Here is a 21,870-nt window from a genome sequence, read left to right as displayed (position 1 = left end):
AAAAACCAAAAACGAAAGCACTGCTACTTGCACTCGAAGGGTGTTGACAACCACACCCTTCTCAACCCCTTCCTAGAGAAATTCCAGGATGACTGGAAGAGAGGTAGAAGTCAGCTGTATCTGCTCACACAAAAGGTTTTCCTTATTTTTGCATAAATCCTCCAGGTCACAGGCTGATTAGGAGGAGTGTGTCTATTACCCTATCAGAGTATCCCTTTAGTTTGAGAATCTGGCACTCAGGAGCCAGGCCATCAACTGTAAGAATTCCAGTCTTGGGTGCTGTACCGGGCCCTGGGTGAGGATATCCGGCATGAATGGAAGTCTCCAGTGAGGCACAACCAAGAGCCCCTTTAGGGTCACAAACCATGCTCTCCTTGGCCACCACAGCGCAACCAGAAGAAGGTGACTGGTCGACTGGGTGAGCTTCTGTATAACCCGTGGGATTAAGGCCAATGGTGGAAAGGCGTATGCCATACCGAAATGCAAGGGCATCCAGGCCTCCCGATTCCCTTTCCCAAGATAGGAAGAAGTACCACCTTACCTTCTTGCTTTTGCCATTGGCAAACAAATCCATCTCTGGGCTGCCAAACTCCTGTACTATGGCCTGAAACACCTCTGGATTCAGGTCCCATTCTCCTTGCCTGATTGGTTGACGGATGTGGCAATCCGGCTCCCTGATGTCTATACCCTTTATGAGGACTGCAAATATGGAGACTACTTTCCCTTTGGCACTGTTTAGGATCTCTTTGGTTAGATTTAGGAGAAGCCTGGATCTGGTCCTCCCCTTGGTGGTTCAGATACGCCATGGTAGTAGCATTGTCGGAACTGTACAGAATCTCCTAGCCTGAGATTCTGCTCTCAAAAGCCTTTAGTGCCTCGCATACCGCCCTGAGTTCTCTGAAATTGGAGGAGGCCTACCTTACCGCACTGTCCCAGGCACCGTGTACTTTGCATCTCCCTAAGTGGGCTCCCCACCCCCAGGTGCTTACATCCGTGGTGACTTTCACTGGGTTTCACTGAGTCCAGGGCCTGCCTTCCCGCAGAATGCTCAGGATCTATCTCCATGCCAGGGAGGACTTTATCTGCGGGGTAAGAACCACTCTTTTGTCCAAGGATTCTTTTTTCTTGTCCTAACTGGAAATGAGGAAGAACTGAAGGTCCTTTGACTGGAGCTGTGCCGAAACCACTGATGCGATGCACTTGTACTCTAAGAATCTGTTTAAATTCTTGAGATTTAAGACGTGGCAGAATTTCCCTGAGGGTTTAGGAACTACAAACACATGGGAGTAGAATCCCTGGTATTGTTGGCCTCTTGAATCCCTTCCAAAAGGGCTTATTTTTTCACCATGTCCCTTGGGGGACGATTCAGAGTAATGATGGAAGAGCTTTGTTGAGAACTCTAGATGGTATCCCTCTCAAATAAGTCAATAGATGTATGGAAAGTCTGATAGCTTCTCCCATTTGGAGGCGAGCTGACACAGTCGGCCCCCTACCCTGATCTTGGTGCCACTTTGTCTCCTTGGTGCTGGCCCCTGGTGAGAACAGCAAATTGTTCATCTGCCTACCCCTACCACTGGCCCATATTTTGCTAGGTTCCTTGCTAGCTCCTTGTTGATTCTGTCCCGAAAGGCCTTTAAAAAATGTCTTATATTTTTCTCTCTTGGGCTTGACCTGGATCTTCTTCCCCTTTCAGAGGACCTGGCCATAACTGTATCTAGACCTGGGCCAAAAAGCAAGGACCCTTCAAATGATAGCCCACACAGTTTGGATTTTGACATGAGGTCACCTTGTCACGCCTTTACCCAAACAGTTCGCCTAGCAGAGTAAGTCAGAGCGGCTTTCTTAGCGGTGGCCCTTATGGGTTCCACAGCCGCATCTGCCTAATAAGCAATGGCCTTCCCTATAATCGAGAGATAATACAGTACCTCTTCTGATCTGGCCTCCTGCATCAGGTGTTTAGTAAGTCTCTCTACCCAGAAACCTGTGTTTCTGGCAATGCAATTTGCTGCCAGGTCACAGTGGATGCATTAACCTCCCAAGCCTTTCTCAGGAGTGTCTCTGTTCTACAGTCCGTTAGATCATTAATACTTCCTGAATCCTCAAAGGAGAGGTCAGACCTCTTGGTTACTTGTCCAACTTAGGAATCTTAAAAAACCTCTCCTCGTCTTTAAAGGGAAACCTTCTTTTCCATGTTTTAGGTCTGACCATTCTCCCTTCTACTCCTGAAAGATGAGGTCTTTTAGGGACTGGTGGAAGGGGAGCACCTTAGACTGGGCTTTGACAAGGCCCCTGTACATTTTGTCCTGTGCAAAGGCCTCTTTTGGAGGTTCAGGAATCTCCTCTTGGCGCAAATGGCCTGCAGGAGGCCCTCCAGATCTTCCAGGAAAAAATAGGTGTCTACCTGCCCTAACCTTCTCTGTTCCACTTCTTCCCCTGAGCTGCGATCTGACTTAGCTGGATCTATATCTTTTCCTCCTTCCTCCTCCCTAATCTGAGGGAGTTCCTGAGAAGATAGGAGAAATAAGCTTGCCCTCCCCCCCCCCTGGAGGCAAGACTTTCCTGTGAGGATGGGCCCTCCTTAGGTGCTGTCTCTTCTGGGCCTGGGGCCTGCAGCTGACCCATATAACAACATGGGTGGGGGTTTTTAACAGCTGGCCATTGACTGGGAGGAAGGAACCTATCATTTTTCATGCGTGCCATCCTGGACAATGAGTGGAGAAAAAGTACTTTAAAAATAATGTCATGAAACATTTTTATTAATCAATTGCCTGTGGCATATTAGCAATTTTATTAGGCACAACTGAATGCAGTTTCTGCAGAACTAGCATAGTACGCTCTTTCAAGGATCCTGGAGAACTGGCCAGAGTTCCAACATGAACTCTCTGCTTATTTTCTTCTGTCTCTGAAAGTAATTCCATGCTGGCTCAATTTTGAGATCAGGTCTCTTTGGGGGTCATGTGATCAGTTTTACACTTTTTTGCTGCAAATAGTTCTTTAATGTTTGGGCTCATTGTCATGCCGTAGGGCCTCCTTAATGCATGTATTTCTGAGCAACAATTCTGACCAAATCAGTAACCTCTGTCTAAGCCCCAATTTTTTATTTTTTTATTTTGAGTCATCAGTCCAGAGAGCCTGCTACTACTTTTCTTCAACCCACTCATGTTTTTAAGCATAGGTGAGGCATTTGGATTTGTTTCCACCTCAGCGGAAACTTAATAAAAAACACTTTTTATAAGACTGCTCTGGATTTTTGATGTGTACCATGGTCCCATTGGTTTATGCCAGTTCCTAACGGATAGTAGTGCTTCTGATTTTAAAAGCTGGTAAAAAAAAAAGTGCTCCTTGTCCCCTCCACATGTGTAAGCCGAGTGCATCTGTCAACAGAAATGTCTCAATACGTGATTTCCTTCTGGGGACAAACACTAGAAAGGCTTCTCCAGCTCATTTACACTGTGTACATGTGCAGTGTGTGCTTTCTTTTTAGCAGCAGCTCCCAAGCACCGATGAGTTTCTGCTGCCATGTCTTAAACGGTTTACACATAAGGAATGGCAAAGAAACACTATTTTTACTGAACCTCACAAAAAAGAAAAAAAAAAGACCCCTTTTACACAAAGATTAAACAGCATTAAAAAGGAATAGCAGAGCAAAGATACAACTGCATACATAACACTATCAATTGAAAAAGGATGACCTATTACAAGAAGGGAACGGACAGTTTTTCAGCAAATATGTTTTTTGCTCCTGGTTTTCCTGTGATATCTTCTTCCAACAGGTGAAGACCAGAGGTCAGCGAGGAAAGAAGACACTCTAAATAATGTAGTAGGTCTCAGACTAAAAATGTTATTCAAATGTCCACCTACTATTCACCTTGATTCTGGATCTTGTTTTATATATCCTTATCTACCATTTCTTTCCTTTGTTTTTTTTCCTCATTTTTAGTTTATTTCAGTACTTCTTGTATTACAATATTTTCCACTTCATTCAAAGTAAATAAGGACACCTCACAATGTTCTGTTTAAAGCCTTTGGAAAAAAAAAAAACTTTCCTCCCTTTGAAAAAAAAAATGTTTACACCTGCACAGGTGGCCTTCAAAAGTATTATATATTATACATTATCACTCTAAATTCAATAAAGAATCTTTCAAGTGAATGTTTACTGGAAAAAAAAACAAGGTCTGATTAATATAACAATATAGTGCTGGAGCATCTTCTCATAATTGGGCTTTTCATATTTGGGTGAGAAAAGTACATTTAGAAACTTCGCTCTTTGCAGGTCTTTTTTCTTAACTGTAGTACCATGTTTTATTATGAACGAGTGGGTGACTATTTTAGATGGACCTTGTTTGTAAGTGCAAGGTCTGCTTTAATAAACTGCAATAATTCTTCACAGTACTTTACAAATGTGTCAACATTTTATTACCAGTAACAATTTGTCTGCATTGAAATTTGTGTACTTAAAAGAACAATGAATAAGGAAAAAGGGAATGAGTGGGTGAATGCAATTATTTCTGAAAGCTTGTCAGGTATGGTAATTATGCAAACGTGTTTTCTTGGCTCTTCAACAGTATGACAGAAGACAACTCTAAAAAAAATTTCAATTATTTACTGTATGTATTAATTAGCAAATTGTGAATCTAAAATGATGGTTTATTCAAACCATGTTACATAAAGTAGTTCTAAATCTAAACTCGGTCACCAAAATCAAATATGAACATACCAATGACATTTTAAAAGCTTTTTTAAATCTATTAAATCTCAGTTTTTCCTAAAAATATCCCCTAGGCCTCCTGCTATCCAGTTCCTTCCTTGGCCTGGCACTTTCTGTTATGGGGAGGTAACTGTCTCCCAATTGTTCTCCTGCGCTGTCAGCCTGTCTCACACATGGTCTTAATGGATACAAGCAGCTGTGCTGACACACCATACACTTGCATTTTCCCATTTTGTCACTTTTGGGAAGCCTGCCTTGAGTAATGTCAACTTGGATATGGACAAGAAGTACCAGCAAAGAGGCTAGGGAAAATCAGTAATGAAAAAAGGGCTGAGAAAATGGAGAAAGCAGAAAAAAAGCAATTATTTATGATATTGAGTGCTGTAACATATGAAAAGTCATCCTGCTAAGGTTTAAATCTACAGTAATACCTCGGTTTACAAATGCCTCGGTTAATGTAATTTTTGGTTTATGAATGAAAATCCATTGAAAATAATGCCTCAGTTTACGATTTTTTTACAAATGTTTTTTTCGCAATACGAAGTGTACGTCAGTGCTGATTTTTAAATGCAATTGCCGACTTTTTTTTTTCTGTTCACTGAAGTTCACAGAATTAGCTGTCACTTTCCCGGGAGTTAACGGAAACTCGGGGAAATAAACTAAAAGAAAACTTTCTTTCTTTTAGCTGGGGGGAAAGTGACAGCTGAATTTCTAAGCTATAATGAGGAAAAAAAAAAGGGGGTAATTACATTTAAAAACCGGCACCATAATAAATTAAAAAAATGGCGTGGGGTCCCCCCTCCCATCCATATCAAGCTCTTCGGGTCTGGTATGGTATTACAGTGTTTTGGCATGGAGGGGGCTGTGAAAACATGAAAAACAAACAAAAAAACAAACAAAAGAAAAGTAACAAGCCAAAAAAAAAAAAATCGGATTTGCATTTTTGGTGTAAAATCCACTCTAAGCACTAAAGGACCCGTAGAGTTATACAGGAGACTTTATTAAGCCTTCAGGACATTTTTAAAAAATCAGTCTCCCCTTCATTCTTTGACTTCTGAGATATCACGTTAGTGCATTATATTGTTGGTTGATTAAGATCTTTGACTGCACAGCAACAAAGCAAAAAGATCACCTTATAAAATGTCATAGAAGAAATCGCTTATAAATCCTGGACAACATTATAAAAAAGAAATCAAATACCAAAGTGACATGTTCAATTAGTATTTGGAGGCCATTTTTGTAATGTTGTAAAAAATCTTAAAAACCTAAACGAAGCAATTTTTTTTTCACTTCAGAAGAGTTTCAATTTCTGTCAGGTTTTGATTTCGGTTTGTGAGCCTTCCACAACCCACTTTACTAGGTACACCTATTCAATTGCTTAGTACCACAAATTGCTAATCATATGACAGCAACTCAGTGCATTTAGGAACCTAGATATGGTGAAGATAACTTGTTAAAGTTCAAATCAAGTATAAGAATGGGGAAGAAAGGGGATTTAAGTGACTTTGAACATGGCGTGGTTGTTGGTGACAGATGGGATGGTTTGAATATTCCAAAAACTGCTGATCTACTGGGATTTTCACACACAACCATCTCTAGGGTTTGAAGAGATTGGTCCGAAAAAGAGAAAATATGCAGTGAGCAGCAGTTGTGTGAACGAAAATGCCTTTTCGATGTCAAAGGAGAAAGGGCAGACTGGTTTGAGATGATAAAAAGGCAACAGTAACTAAAATAACCACTTTGTACAACCGTAGTATGCAGAATACCATCTCTGAAAGCACAAGTCAAACCTTGAAGCAGATGGACAACAGCAGCAAAAGACCACACCAAGTAGGTATACGTAATAAAGTCGCCGGTGAGTGTATAAAACACTGCCAGGAGTTCTGACCTATCCCTATTCTACTAAATATGTGTTTCTGGTTTTGTTTGTGTCCCCACTGGAGTTTTCCCGATCACTTTCTGTCTAACCGAAGGTAAGGGGAAATCTTTCCAACAATGTGCAATGACAGAGGATCCATCCATCCAAATAAAAATTTAATGTTTTGACTAACATTTAAGGAGATCCAACTGGTTGGAAAATGTGAGCTACTACTGTTTCCTGCTGACCACCACACGCCTAATGGAGACATTGTCCAATGTGTTTTTAACGTTACATATGTATATACGCTGATAAAGGGAGCTGAGGGACCAAGAAGGAATAACCAGGTTTTCTAAAGATATTGTCCGAGCAGTCTGCAATACTACATCCTGTAGGAGAAATATTCCCAGTCATATTTATCTGTGAAACATTTTAAGCAAGCAATATGAAAAGCCTTTGATTTCAATACGCAACACAACCATTGTGGATGAAGAAAATAAAATAGGTTGGACATATTTACTAAATGACCTGTAGTAATGATATCTACAGAGAAAAAAAAATACCTGAGGTAAATATTATACGAGTGGAGTCTGATTTTTCTGGCTGGAACTGAGTAACGTTTTTAATAACTTCAGGAAGGTCGAAAACTTTGACTTTCATCTCTGGGTATATCCAAGACAGTTCATGAGCAAGGGCACCAGTGCAGCCTTTATGAAAGAACAATACACAACTACAATTAAGCATATACAATATATTGCCATTATAATTTTCAACAAAGAACACATTTGATTCCATAACATATTAAAGAAAGTTGAAGTAGGATTCACATCCCAACACTGCACTTGTAGAAAACAGAGTCCTGGACCTGTATAGCACCCTGCGGCTAATTACACTAAGGTGAGCACCCAAGCAGGACCCAGTCCCCGAAGCAACATTACAGGCTGTCTCAACAGCATGGAGTCTGGGTACAGTTTCCAAGGTATTACCAAGGTTACAGCAATCAGGATGCACTGCTTCTATTGTTAAAGTAGAAGGTAGTAAAGAGTTTATTGAAGAATCCAATATAAAATAAAGGCAATATAAACTAAACAGGTTAAGCATAGAACACTTCTACAAAGAGGAGAAAAGGTCCATCACTTAGGGACACTAGTACAAAGGACTCAGAGAGTGGGGTGGAGTTATAGGAGTCCACCCGGGAGCATGCCCAGCAAAGCTTTTGCCAATGTCCAATCACCTAAAAGTAGTAACCTATAACTCAGGGTCTATGAAGAGCCTGTGTCCTGTACTGTATGATTAGGACACATTGGTTTTGCTGGGCATTACCGCAATGCCAAAACTGTGGTACATCACAGTGTCATTAATTGACTAGCCTTGCATTATGTTGCACCACAACATACAGGTAGGGACCATCTGTGTCCTGTGTTGTTCTGAACTAAAAAAAAAAAAGCAGTCACAGTTAAAACCCGAATTGTCCTGCATTTATCACCTATTCAAAATGATGTGGAAAATGTACTTAGATATATATTTAAAAAATGTATAAATAAAAATCTGATTAAGGCTTAGCTCACACTACTGCGACTCCATTCTTATGCGACATTCAGTGCACTTGTGTAGTACGAACTCGATGAGACTTTCAGAGTGGCTAGCATATTCTATGGAGCCAAATCGCACCAAAGTTGTACAGAATTTTTTTTCAAAATCGCAATGCACAGAGTTGCACTGATGTGAACCCGCATCATTAAACATATTGCATGCGACTCTGTGTGTCTCAAGTCGTATCAGAAATTGCACCAGTGTGAACCGGGTGTTAGAAAAAAAATCCCTCAAAGATCTACTTGTGCCTCTTTAGAAGTCAATGTGAATCCATACTACATGCATGGCAAAACACATGACAGATGTAGATCAAATGCCCTCTGGATTGCACTACTCAACGTTTACTCAGCAGATCACACTAACAATTTCAAAAGCCAGCCTTATTACAAATGTCAAACACAAAAATAGCCTTGCTGAAAGTGCCACAAAAACAAAAAAGTATAAAGTGTGCCACCACAAAGTCTCGGAATTCTTGGCCATTTTGAACCAGCAAACCTCCCGCACTTAAATTTTTTCTGGAGCTTACCTGCCTCTCCCACACATTCCTGTTGGTCAGTGAGCCAGCCCATAATAGCAATGCACCAATAGGATGTGATGGGAAAAGCCCTGACACTACCAGCATAAAAGAGGAAATTAGAATTGCTGTAGGCACAATTCCAAGTGCATGTTATACCTGTAGCGGAGCTTTATTATTTTTTTAAAAGGACAATCACCATAATATCTGGTAGGATTTGATAGGAAGAGGAAGATTTCACCAAAACTAGAAGACAGCAGCACAAGGGACACATCACACTGATGGTAAGTAATGCCCTTGTGCTGATTACTAAACTAAGGCTTTAACACATTACAGCTGACTTGCTTGGTTCGTATGGTGGGCACAAGCTAACATCAGCATCTAAAAAAAACAAAAAAAACTAAAAAACTTCAGAGCTGAAAACACAATGGACAGTGCACACCCTCTCTGCATCATTGCTTTGCAACATATTTTCTCCAGTACTATAAAAGACTCTAAATTTAAAGGAAAAGTATAGTGTACTGTCGTTGAGTTTATGGTCATTGCAGGGATTACCTTATCCACTTTTGCAGCCAAACTGGGATAATATCTACTTTATATTTGTTACAGGTTCTCATTCACATAGTAGATCTTAAAGCAGTTCTATGGTCACAGAATACACTTTCATTTTCTAAACTTCAGCATTGTACTAATACACGATTATGGGTGACATTCCAATATAAGCTTACTTGAAAAACTCCTCTCGTTGTGAGTCCTGTCTGTCTGATGGCCATCTCTTTCCACAACTGACTGGATTCCCTGCATGCTTTGCAGCTTATCCTCTGCTGTTTACTGTTAATTTCTAAGGACTACATATCCTATGGTACTGTGCTGCCTGCAAGCCGTGATTCCTGTACTGACCCTGCCTCCTGAAAAGTCTCATTTCAGCACTTCTGTAGTTTAGAAAGCAGGCTCTATGTATGACACAGTAGTGTCTATTCACAGGCCATAGTGAATATGTGTCACAGAGTTCCAAATACATGTGTGGGTATCTTTACAAACTTCAAGATCGTTCAGATTAATAGTAGGCTAGACATAATTGAAATTCAATGTAGAAATATATGATTTTACATTTTGACCATCGCTATGCTTTAAAAAATAAAGACTGCAGCATACACTTTACTTGCTTTTTTCTGAAAATTCCAAAACCAAAGTGAGCAGATTCAATTATCATTTGTGAATTAGATTAAAACACTATCTGTTCTAACACATACATACAGATCCTGAAGCTGGGCTTTTTCATTGTGTGTTAATTGGGGAGGGAGGGGACACTCCCTGTGTCACTTTTGTCAGTGAGAACAGACTACAGCCGGCCATATATAGATTGAATCACAGCCAGTTCAGCAGGGACCGGCTGAGATTCAATCCATCAATGGGAAAGCTGGATATACTGAAGTTGACCAATCAATCAATTTCAGAACAACCAGCCTGTCGTATTTTTTTTTACGCGATCACTGCTGGCAGTTATGGCCGCCAGCAGTGATCAATGTTTTCTGCCAGCAGGGAAGGCTCCCCACTGAAAGAACACAACAGCGCTGTGGGAGGGATTCCCCCATCAACACAGCCAGAATCTAGCAAGTTTTTGAAAATTGCATAATCTATGGGTTTCTTATGTTTCTCTCAACTCAATGTGTCTATCTTGGGCCTGCACCAAAACATCTAGAATGGTAAGATTTTATTTTTTTTTAATTATTTTTAGATACAGTGAAGGAAATAAGTATTTGATCCCCTGCTGATTTTGAATGTTTGCCCACTCACAAAGAAATGATCAGTCTAAAAATCGAATGGTAGGTGTATTGTAACACTGAGAGACAGAATAGCAACAACAAATTCAAAAGAAATGCATGTCTAACAAATTAAGCACTGATTTGCATGTTCATGGGGGAAATATGTATTTGATCCCCTATCATTCAACAGGATTTCTGGCTACCAGGTGTCTTTCATACAGGTAACAAGCTGAGATTAGAAGCAGTCTCTTAAAAGGAGTGCTGCTAATCTCATATTGTTACCTGTATAAAAGGCACCTGTCCACAGAAGCAATCAATCAGATTCCAAACTCTCCACCATGGCAAAGGGCAAAGACCAAAGAGCTGTCCAAGGATGTCAGGGACAAAATTGTAGACCTACAGAAGGCTGGACTGGGCTACCAAACTATCACCAAGCAGCTTGGTGAGAAGGTGACAACAGTTGGTGCAATAATTCACAAATGGAAGAAACACAAAACAACTGTCAGTCTCCCTAGGTCTGGTGCACCATGCAAGATCTCACCTCGTGGAGTGTCAATGATCATGAGAACAGTGAGGAATCATCCCGGAACTACACGTGAGGATCTTGTCAATGATCTCCAGGCAGCACAGTAACCAAGAAAACAATTGGTAACACACTACACCGACAAGGATTGAAATCCTGCAGTGCCCGCAAGGTCCCTCTGATCAAGAAAGCACATGTCCAGGCCCATCTGAAGTTTGCCACTGAACATCTGAATGATGCAGATGAGGACTGGTTGAAAGTGTTGTGGTCAGATGAGACCAAAATCGAGCTCTTTGGCATTAACTCAACTCGCCGTGTTTGGAGGAGGAGGAATGCTGCCTATGACCCCAAGAAGACCATCCCAACTGTCAAACATGGTGGTGGAAACATTCTGCTTTGAGGGATTTTGTCTGCTAAGGGGACAGGACAACTGCACCGCATAAAAGGGACGATGGACGGGGCAATGTACCGTCAAATCTTGGGTAAGAACCTTCTTCCCTCAGCCAGGGCATTGAAAATGGGTTGTGGATGGGTGTTCCAGCATGACAATGACCCAAAACACACAACCAAGGCAACAAAGGAGTGGCTCAAGAAGAAGCACATTAAGGTCCTGGAGTGGCCTAGCCAGTCTCCAGACCTTAATCCGATTGAAAATCTGTGGTGGGAGCTGAAAGTTCGAGTTGTCAAACATCAGCCACCAAACCTTAATGACTTGGAGAGGATCTGCCAAGAGGAGTGGGCCAAAATCCCTCCTGAGATGTGTGCAAACCTTGTGGCCAACTACAGGAAAACGTCTGACCTCTGTGACTGCCAACAAGGGATTTGCCACCAAGTACTAAGTCATGTTTTGTGAAGGGGATCAAATACTTATTTTGCTCATGAACATGCAAATTGGTGCATACCGTACTTTCCGGCGTATAAGACGACGCCCTACTTTTCCTGGTAAAATATAGGGTTTGGGCTATACTCGCCGTATAAGACTACCCCTCTTCCAACGTACACCAAATCAAAATTAAAAAACATCAGATTTGATTTTAATATGGTATGGTATTTCAGTATGGTATTCCAATGATGGGGTGCTATTCCTCCCACTGACACCAATGATGGGGCACGATTCCTCGCTCTGACACCAATGATGGGGCACTATAAATTTTTCACTACTGACAGTGAAAAATTTGACTGCAAATGGGAAAATGCAATGCAAAGTAATTTTTTTTGCATTTCTACATGCCTGATCTTCCTCTTTTCTGTTATGGTATTTAATACAGAGATCTGTAGATTAGCAACTAGAGGAATCTAACATTTCTAACATTTTCAGCTGATTGGCCAACTCATGGGGGTATATTTATAAAGCAGTTAATCTCTTTCAAGAAAATTGATCTCTAAAATGTATAGCTAAAATAAATAAATAAAAAATACAACCAATTCTCAGGCAGATAAGAAAAAGCAACTCAGTATAGATAACCTTCCCATTTTTAGGCACCAACAGGTTTGATAAAAGCATGACTGAAGTTATGTACAGTGCATCCAGAAAGTATTCACAGTGCTTAACTTTTGCCACATTTTGTTATGTTACAGCCTTATTCCAAAATGGATTAAATTCACGGTTTCCTCAACATTCTACAAACAATGCCCCATAATGACAACATTAAAGAAGTTAGTTTTGAAATCTTTGCAATTTATTAAAAATAAAAAATGAAAAAAACCACATGTACATAAGTATTCACAGCCTTTTTGCAATACTTTGTTAAAGCACCTTTAGCACCAATTACAGCCTCAAGTTATTTTGAGGCACAAATATTTTTGGTCGATTTCTCCCAGTCTTCTTTGCGGCACCTCAAGCTCCATCAGGTTGGTGCACAGCCATTCTCGGATCTCTCCAGAGATGTTTAATTGGGTTCAAGTTGGGTTCTGGCTGGGCCTCTCCAGGACATTCACAGAGTTGGCCCATAGCCACTCCTTTGTTATGTGAGCTGTGTGTTTAGGGTCGTTGTCCTGTTGAAAGATGAACAGTCTCCCCAGTCTAAAGTCCAGAGCACTCTGGAACAGGTTTTCATCAACAATATCTCTGTACATTGCTGCAATCATCTTTCCTTCGATCCTGACTAGTCTCCCAGTTCCTGCTGCTGGAAAAAATCCCCACAGCATGATGCTGCCACCACCATGCTTCACTGTAGGATGGTATTGGCCAGGTGGTGAGCAGTGCCTGATTTCCTTCAGACATGACATCTGGCATTCAGGCCAAAGAGTTCAATCTTTGTTTCATCAAACCAGAGTTTTGTTTCTCATGGTCTGGGAGTCCCTCAGGTGCCTTTTGGCAAACTCCAGGCGGGCTGCCATTTGCCTTTTACTGAGGAGTGGCCTCCGTCTGGCTACTCTACCCATACAGGCCTGATTGGTTGAGTGCTGCAGAGATGGTTGTTCTTCGGGAAGGTTCTCCTCTCTCCACAGAGGAACACTGGAGCTCTTTCAGAGTGACCATCGGGTGGTTGGTTACCTCCCTGATAAGGCCCTTCTCCATCGATCGCTCATTTGGCCGGGCGGCCTGCTCTAGGAAGATTCATGGCTGTTCCAAACTTCTTCCATTTACGGATGATGGAGGCCACTGTCATCATTGGGACCTTCAATGCTGCAGAAATGTTTCTGTACCTTTCCCCAGATCTGTGACTTGATACAACCCTGTCTCGGAGGTGGGAACAGGATGCACCAAAGCTCAGTTTTGAGTGTCATGGCAAAGGCTGTGAATACACATGTACACTTTTTTTTTTATTTTTAATAAATTGCAAATATTTCAAAACAAACAACTTTCACGGTGTCATTATGGGGTATTGTTTGTAGAATGTTGAGGAAAAAAAATTAATTTAATCCATTTTGGAATAAGGCTGTAACATAACAAAATGTGGCAAAAGTTAAGCGCTGTGAATACTTTCTGGATGCACTGTATAAAATATATACAGCCTGCTACATGAACCACCAGGATGGTACAGAGACAGAACATAAAACATACCTCCTAAATCACATGCAGTACTGTACTTGGAAAGGTCAAAAGCTGTTGCTACATCTCTTGCTGTTATTTTAAGCGTGCAATGCATGGCCCTCATATAACGCTCCTTGACTTCAGGTCCCTGGTAATAAACAAAAATTTAAAAAAATGGAATTATATAAGCATGCTAGCAGACAACTGGGATCTTTATTATAAAATTTGATCACTATACATGTTAACCTTTACATTAGCTTCATCACAAGCAAGTCAACACACAACTAATTGGTTGTAACCATTTAACAGATTGGAATCAACGTGGAACTGTCAAAACCTCTTGGATGGAGTAGGGAAAGTTGCTCTATTTGGATTTTATTGCTATCTGTGTCCCTGTTGGAGAGAACCATCTTAACTTCATGTCCTGGTAGCCACTACTACCAGAAAGAAGTTCAGATCCAAAAAAGTATAATCATTATTCAGAGAGAAACCTTCAAAATTTTTGTTTTTCTTGTGAACCTAAACAAAGCTGATATGATTCTCAAGATCATCCTCTGCTGCACTCTAGTGGTACAAGAAATACTGCAATACACTAAACCTCTCACCTATCACAATATGTAGGAGAAAGAAAAACATACAGAATAAAAGATTTGTTTCAAAATGTTAGGGCAGTAAAATAATTGCTTTTTATTTGTTAAGTATTGTGTGCAAAACCTTCTGAATCTTTCACAAGGACTACAAAACATAAGCCCAGTAAACTAGGTCTGTCATCTATCAAAGCTTTTTTTGTTTGTATTACGGACAAAGAAAAGAGATAAAGAATAAAAAAAATTAAAAAAAAAAGGATTGAAAAAGCCAACACACTGAAAGAGATTATAAAATGGCATATACAAGTATATACAGTACTTACATGCACATGTTCAGCTGTTTGTCCATGGGCTTTATGGTGATAGTTTATTCCTTCTACTACTGCAGACTCCAGGTGGGTATAATGGGACCACAGATGGTCATTAGAGTGAATGATGTAACCGTGAACTGAAAATTCAGCATCGGATACCAGAAAGGTGTTAGCTAACTCCGTATTACTATATACTGTAAGAACAAAAAATAAAAAAAAATGAGTCTATACCTGTACAGCACTGCCAAATTTCTGTTTCTTTTAAATATATTTTTGTCATATGATAGCAGCAGAAATGTCAAGTAACATACAAATATAAGATTTATATAGATATCGGATATAAAAAGTCACTACATATGAGACAAAAGAACGTTAATGTTAAATGCCATTTACACAGATTACATAATATGGGCTACAATGACAAATACCTAAACACCTAGGAAACCTAACATAAGTATAGTGTACACTTTCTTTAGACTGTTTGGGTATAAGCTAGGGATGCACTGATGCTGATACCAGTATTGGTATCAGTGCCAATACGGAGTATTTTCACGAGTACTCATACCCGTGAAAATGCTCCCAATACACGGAAGTGATACTTTGTGTCAATACAAAAAGGTATGGAAACAAATTGTACCACAAAGAATAGCATGTGATTTGAACAGGAATGCGAATCCTGCCCAAATCACATGCAGTTTGCCCTCTGCTCCTGTGTGAATCCAGGCTTGTCACAGACTGAGTTCACACAGTAGTGGTGCGGGAAATCTCCCTGCACCGATCCCATGCTGAGTGGAAAGTGGGAGAGAAGGGATTGTGGGGATGTATACCCTTGGTGGCAGATGCTCTGGATTCTCAGCTGTAGGAGCGGAGAGAAAGCCGCAAGTTTTTTAAATTCCTGTGGCTCTCTCTCCTCTCATTGCAGGGAAGACAGTACGGGCTAGATGGCTTTTGATGTCAGCACCGTCACATAGACATTGCTGACCAATCAGAAGCTATCTAGCCCATACTTTCTTCCCTGCAAGGAGGAGAGAAAACTGCAGGGATTTCAAATCTCCAGACCTGTGAAGCAGCTCTCTCTCCTCTCCTTGCAGCATTGACAGTATAGACAGCTTCTGATTGGTAAGCACCATCCATATATGACAGTGCTGACCAATCAAAACTCGTCTAGCCCATACTGTTATCCCTGCAAGGAGAGGAAAGAAAGGAGTTCAAATCTCAGTGGATCTCTCTCCTTCTACAGCTGAGAATCCAGAGCATTGCAGCAGCTTTTTCTCCTCTTCTACTGCTGAGTATCCGGAGCATCTGCCTCCATCTGACACCAAGGTCTACAATCCCACATGCCCTTCTCTCCCACTCTCTAATCAGCATGGGATCGGTTCAGGGAGGTTCCCGCACCACTCTTGTGTGAACTCAGGCTATGACAAGTGGGGAAACTGCATGCAATTTGGACAGGAATCGCATGCTATTCTTTAAGGTCCGATTTGCGTCCATACATTTTGTACATATATATTGACGTAAATTGCAACGCAAAGTATCGGTACTCGGTATCGGAGTGTATCTGACCGAAAGTATTAGTACTCGTGCTTGCCGATCCAAAAAGGGTATCAGTGCATCACTAGTATAAGCAATAGCTATGTACAAACATATAGTATTAATATACAAACATATAGTATAGAGTATTAATGAAGATTTTTTTTTTTTCAGGTACTGAAACAGTCTATGTACTATAAATATAGAACCAAAGATAATCATACATTCAACATACAATTGATATTCTGAAGCCAAGATGACAATCCATAACTATTTTGGGTCACGTCTTGTTTGTCATGTTTTTTAAATATGTACTAATTGCTAAAGATTCATTACTAAGAGATGGGACACAGGCTTTCTAACTTGAAGAGTCTATGCCTAGAAACAGTGTTTATAGGTGTATTCCAGCATCGCCTAGTAAAGCTAGACAGGCTCTTCACCTGCCCTGAAATGGTTTACACTAAATGAACTTCACACTATGAGCTCTCCAGTTTTGTTGCCCCTGGTAAGTCCCTTTCATTTACTGGACCTCAGTTCTTTCAATGACAGAGGCTCAGCAATTCATGTGGACATTATCTAGGGTGATCTGGATTCAAATACAACCAGTCAAGGAATACCCACTTCTCCAGGCAGACATCTACCCATCAAGGCATTTTGAGATTTGTATAACTCTTCCCAAAAGCTAGCTTGAATACTGAGGGTATGTGCTATATTGTTTTTAGGAGACTATGTAGAGAAACCTTCTGGCCCCTCCCATTAGCCATTATTCGACTGTATTGCATAGAAAAACACAGAGACCCAGTTATGATCATAACTAGCCAGCTGGATCTAGATTACCCAACGATCTTGACCTTGTCTTGAGAAAAGTTATTTTTTTTCTCCCTTTAGAACCTTGATCTTTGTTCCTTTAAAAATCATCTTCTAACAGGCTTGTAGCAAGAAGTTTACATGACCCAACACAGAATAAAAAAAAAAGTAAAGCAAATGTTTAACATCCTCAGAGGACTTTCTCAAAGAGGTCTTGCCTGTATTCAGAATAAAAAAAAATGCTGCTCCAGGTCAGTCTGCTTGTTAACACCCCATACACTTGCCAATCAGGTACTAGCCCAGCTTGCAAGCCAATCAGTATATGGAAGAAAATTCCGGGGTGGCAGCACACCGATAGATCCACTTTATTGATTAAAAAAGGTCAGCAGAACTTTACCCATAACAAATTGATAAAAAAATAATGTTCTTTAGTAAGGAACAGACATTCCACTTTAATAATTATGCTACAAAATTAGTGTGTGGTGTAAATTACCTCCAACATTGCTCCTGCTTCTTCTTGCTGGAGACTGCCATTTTGCTGAAGGCAAAAGCCCCTGAGCAGCATTAAATCTTCAGGCTATCAGCAGATCAGCCTCCAAAAATTTGGCAAAGTACCAAAAAAAAGAGAGCAACTGAGCAGATCAGGGTGAGACAAAATATTACTGGATCATAAGGGTACACTGCCCAATTTCACCAAATCATCATTTTTATACATATTGTCCAACTCAAAGATGTATAAACTTAAATACCTATTGGACTTAGGCATATCAGGTGATGTGTATTTGTGTAATGAGAGAGGGTGTGGTCTAAGGAGATCAACACCCTATATCAAGGTGTGCATATTTATTAGCCAGCTTCTTTACCTCAGGCAAAATGGGCCAAAAAAGAGATTTAACTGACTTTGAAACGTAACAAATTATAAAAAGTCTTTCAGAGGGATGCAGCACTCTTGAAATTGCTAAGCTATTGGGGTGTGATCACAGAACCATCAAATGTTTTGTTGCAAACAGTCAACGGGGTGGCAAGAAATGTGTTGAGAAAAAAAAGATGCAAATTAACTGCCAAAGATTTGAGAAGAATCAAACGTGAAACTACCAGGAGCCAATTATCCTCCAGTGCTGTCATATTGCAGAACTGCAACCTTCCTGGAGTGCCCAGAACTACAAGGTGTTCAGTGCTAAGAGACATGGCCAAGATAAGAGAGGCTGAAACCCAACCAACATTGAAGAAGACACACAAGTTGAAACGTCAAGACCGGGCCAAAAAATATCTGAAGACAGATTTTTCAGTGTTTTATGGACTGATTAGATAAGAGGGACTCTTGATGGACTAGGTGGATAGCCCCGTGGCTGGATCAGTAACAAGCACAGAGCTCCACTTCAACTCAAACGCCAGCAAGGTGGAGGTGGGGTACTAATATGGACTATATTATTAAAGATAAGCTAGTTGAACCTTTTTGGGTTGAAGATGGACTCAAAATCAATTCCCCAAACTACTGACAGTTTTTAGAAGACACTTTCTTCAAGCAGTGGTACAGGAAAAAGTCAGCATCTTTCAAGAAGACCATGATATTTATTCAGGACAATGCTCCATCACATGCATCAAAGTACTCCACTACATGGCTAGCCAGTAAAGGCCTTAATGATGAATGAATAACGACATGGCCCCCTACCTCACCTGATCTAAACCCTATTGGGAACTCGTTGGCCCTTCTTAACCGCTTCCCACCCATGGACTGCGGACAGGCAGTAGCTGCAGACAAAGCGACGTACCCATACGTCGCTTTGCTCTTCCGGGTTTAGAGCTTGCATGCGCACGCCCTCCCCTCCACTGTCATTCATTGTAGGAGGTGTATGTTAGCAGGTCTTGGTCAGTGATTTTGGCTGGGACTCTGCCGATCTCCTACAGCGAATGGAGATGCAGATCTGTGCCTGTATTTGTAAACACAGGCACAGGATCTAGCTGGTTCTTCTCTCCCTGGAACCATTTTGTTCCAGAGAGAGAAGAAAGACATCGCACGTGAGTAAAAGCAGCACCCTGTACTCACACACGTTAGAGACATTTTAACCCCTTGATTGCCACATTTAACCCTTCGATTGCCCCCTGCCAGTGCCATTAGTACAGTGTCAGTGTACAGTATTTTTCACTGATCACTGTATTAGTACCACTAGCAACGTCATTTAGCATCAGGATCAGTTAACATCCCTCCCAGCTAGGGTCAGCTAGCAATAGATTGCCCGCATACTATCGCACTCACGCTATAGGTCGCTGATCACCGTCATTACTAGTATAGTGTTTGTACGGATCAATATATTGATCACGAACAAAACTATACCAGTGCCCCTTTAGTATTAGTGTCCCCAAAAAAACAGTGTTAGCAGGATCATCCCCGTTCGCTGCCAGCACTAGCGTTCAGCCCCAACGCTCCCCCCCACGCCTAACAAGAAGTTCAATGTCAATAGAATTTCTGATCACTGTCACTTGTAATACATTGCACATAAAACCGCAGTGTTCACAGAATCAGGCCTGATCTCGGTTAGCACTTGCCGGTAAATTTTTCTGTAGCGGTTCAAGCAGTCTGACAGCCAGGTGCTTTTTTTCCCGTGAGTCGCACTAGGTACCTGTAAATTTAGAGTCCAAAATGTCCAAAGAAAGGTACACCAGTGAAGAGGCCTACAAGATTCTGAGCATGTCAGGTGAGAGCGAAGGGGAAGACTCCCTGACACAATCAGCCTCAGAATACAAACCTGTAGACCGCAGTGGCACCCTGACAGGTAGCTCGGACGATGGAGAAGAGGTCCCTGTTAACCACTTGCCTACCGGGCACTTATACTCCCCTTCCCGCCAAGGCCAATTTTCAGCTTTCAGCACTGTCGCATTTTGAATGACAATTGCGCGGTCATGCAACACTGTGCCCATATTAAATTTTTATCATTTTTTTTCACACAAATAGAGCTTTCTTTTGGTGGCATTTAATCACCACTGGATGTTTTAGTTTTTGTGCTATATACAAAAAAATAGCAAAACATTTGAAAGAAAAAAAAAAGTTTTTGTTTCTATTATAACATTTTGCAAACAGGTAATTTTTCTCCTTCACTGATGTGCGTTGATGGGACTCCACTGACGGGCGGCACTGATGATGCACTGATGGGCGGCACTGATGGGCACAGGTGGGTGGCACTACTAGGCACTGCTGGGTGGCACTGCCAGGCAATGATTATCAAGGGCACTAATCATCAGTGCCAACTACTTCTCTGACAATTGCCGGTTATCGGCAGTACTTTCCTCACTCTGTGACAGCGTGAGGAAAGTGCAGCCGATAACCGGCAACTGTACTTACTCGGTGATCTGCTGTGTCATTGGACACAGCTAATCATGTGGTAAAAGGCTGCTGTGATTGGCCATTTACCATATCACTTGAAAAGCTGTGTTCGTAGGACAAAACGATCACCAGCGGCGCCGGGTGTGCGGCACTGGGGGCGTGTTCTGGGAGGACGTTTATGGACGTCCTCCCAGAACTAGACAACCGCGCTGTAGCCGTCTTTTGGCTATAGCGCAGAAGGGAAGAGGTTAAGATCAGGAGTACCCGACCCCATGAAGCTGAATAGGATCTAGGATTGCATGACTTGTCTCATATGCAGCAGAGTGTCAGTACCAGTGCCACACTACCTTCTGATGAACTGGTGAGCACCAGCGGCCTAGTATATCCTGGTCTTTTTTATACCAGCACTGCAGTATCAATTGGTGATGTGGCGAGTCCCATAAGTGCAGTACAAGCTGGTGCGGTGGCGAGCACAAGTAGTGTCCCGCAACTACCAAGAATTCGCACACAGGCCCGTAGAGCCCCTAGTGCCTTCTGGACATGCTTGTAAATCTTAATTGGCAGCCCACAGATTCTGCAGCACTCGTACTTCCCCCATTCACTGCCTAACCCGGAATTCAGGTGGAAACAGCAAATTTAACTGCCCTTGATTTTATGGAGCTGTTTTTTTACAGAAGATTTGTACAATTTGATTGTGGGCCAAAGCAATTTATAAGCTCAACAATATATTGCCAAAAACCCAAATTCAAACCTTGCCAGACCATTCGCATGGAAACCCATTACAGTTTCTGAATTTAAAACTTTTTTTGGCCTAACCCTCAACATGGGCATTCCAAAAAAGAATGAGTTGCGGTCATATTGGTCTACAGACCTGATTCATCACATGCCCGTGTTTCTCTGCTGCCATGACCAGGCATACATATGACACGATAATGCGCTTCATGCGTTTCAGTGATAACACACTCTGTAATCCTCAGGGTGACCCTGAACATGACAGGCTCTACAAAATGTGGCCCCTCATAAACCCCCTCACTCAGAAATTTGCAGATGTGTATACGCCCCAGAAAAACATCTGCGTGAATGAGTCCCTCATTCACTTTACTGGCCGTCTTGCATTCAAACAGTACATCCCCAGCAAGCGTGCCAGATATAGGGTCAAATTGTATAAGCTGTGTGAGAGGGCCACAGGCTATACGTACAAATTTAGGGTTTATGAGGGAAGAGACAGCGAAGTAGAGCCTCCCGACTGCCCAGACTACATGGGGAGCAGTGGCAAGATAGTTTGGGACTTGGTGTCGTGGTTGTTCCGTAACAAGTACATAGACAATTTGTATACAAGCGTGTCTCTATTTAGACATTTGTACAATCTTGGAA

At 41.5% G+C, this 21,870-nt stretch overlaps 1 protein-coding gene across 2 annotated transcripts in view; it reads right to left on the bottom strand.

The window, feature by feature from the left end:
* ASMTL (acetylserotonin O-methyltransferase like) overlaps window positions 1-21,870 on the bottom strand; it is an 88,239-nt gene that overhangs the window by 19,536 nt on the left and 46,833 nt on the right. For both annotated transcript variants that reach the window (XM_089673884.1, XM_089673885.1), the window contains exons 10-12: window positions 14,850-15,031; window positions 13,970-14,087; window positions 7,130-7,273 (exon numbers count right to left, since the gene is read on the bottom strand). In XM_089673884.1, coding sequence (XP_089530010.1) covers window positions 7,130-7,273; window positions 13,970-14,087; window positions 14,850-15,031 — 444 coding nt within the window. The remainder of the gene's footprint in view (window positions 1-7,129; window positions 7,274-13,969; window positions 14,088-14,849; window positions 15,032-21,870) is intronic.

Source organism: Staurois parvus, unplaced genomic scaffold (assembly GCF_062004578.1).
Source record: "Staurois parvus isolate SC_StPar_1 unplaced genomic scaffold, SC_StPar_1.0 ptg000145l, whole genome shotgun sequence".
In the NCBI taxonomy this organism is placed as follows: Eukaryota; Metazoa; Chordata; class Amphibia; order Anura; family Ranidae; genus Staurois; species Staurois parvus.
This window is presented reverse-complemented; position numbering and strand designations above follow the sequence as displayed.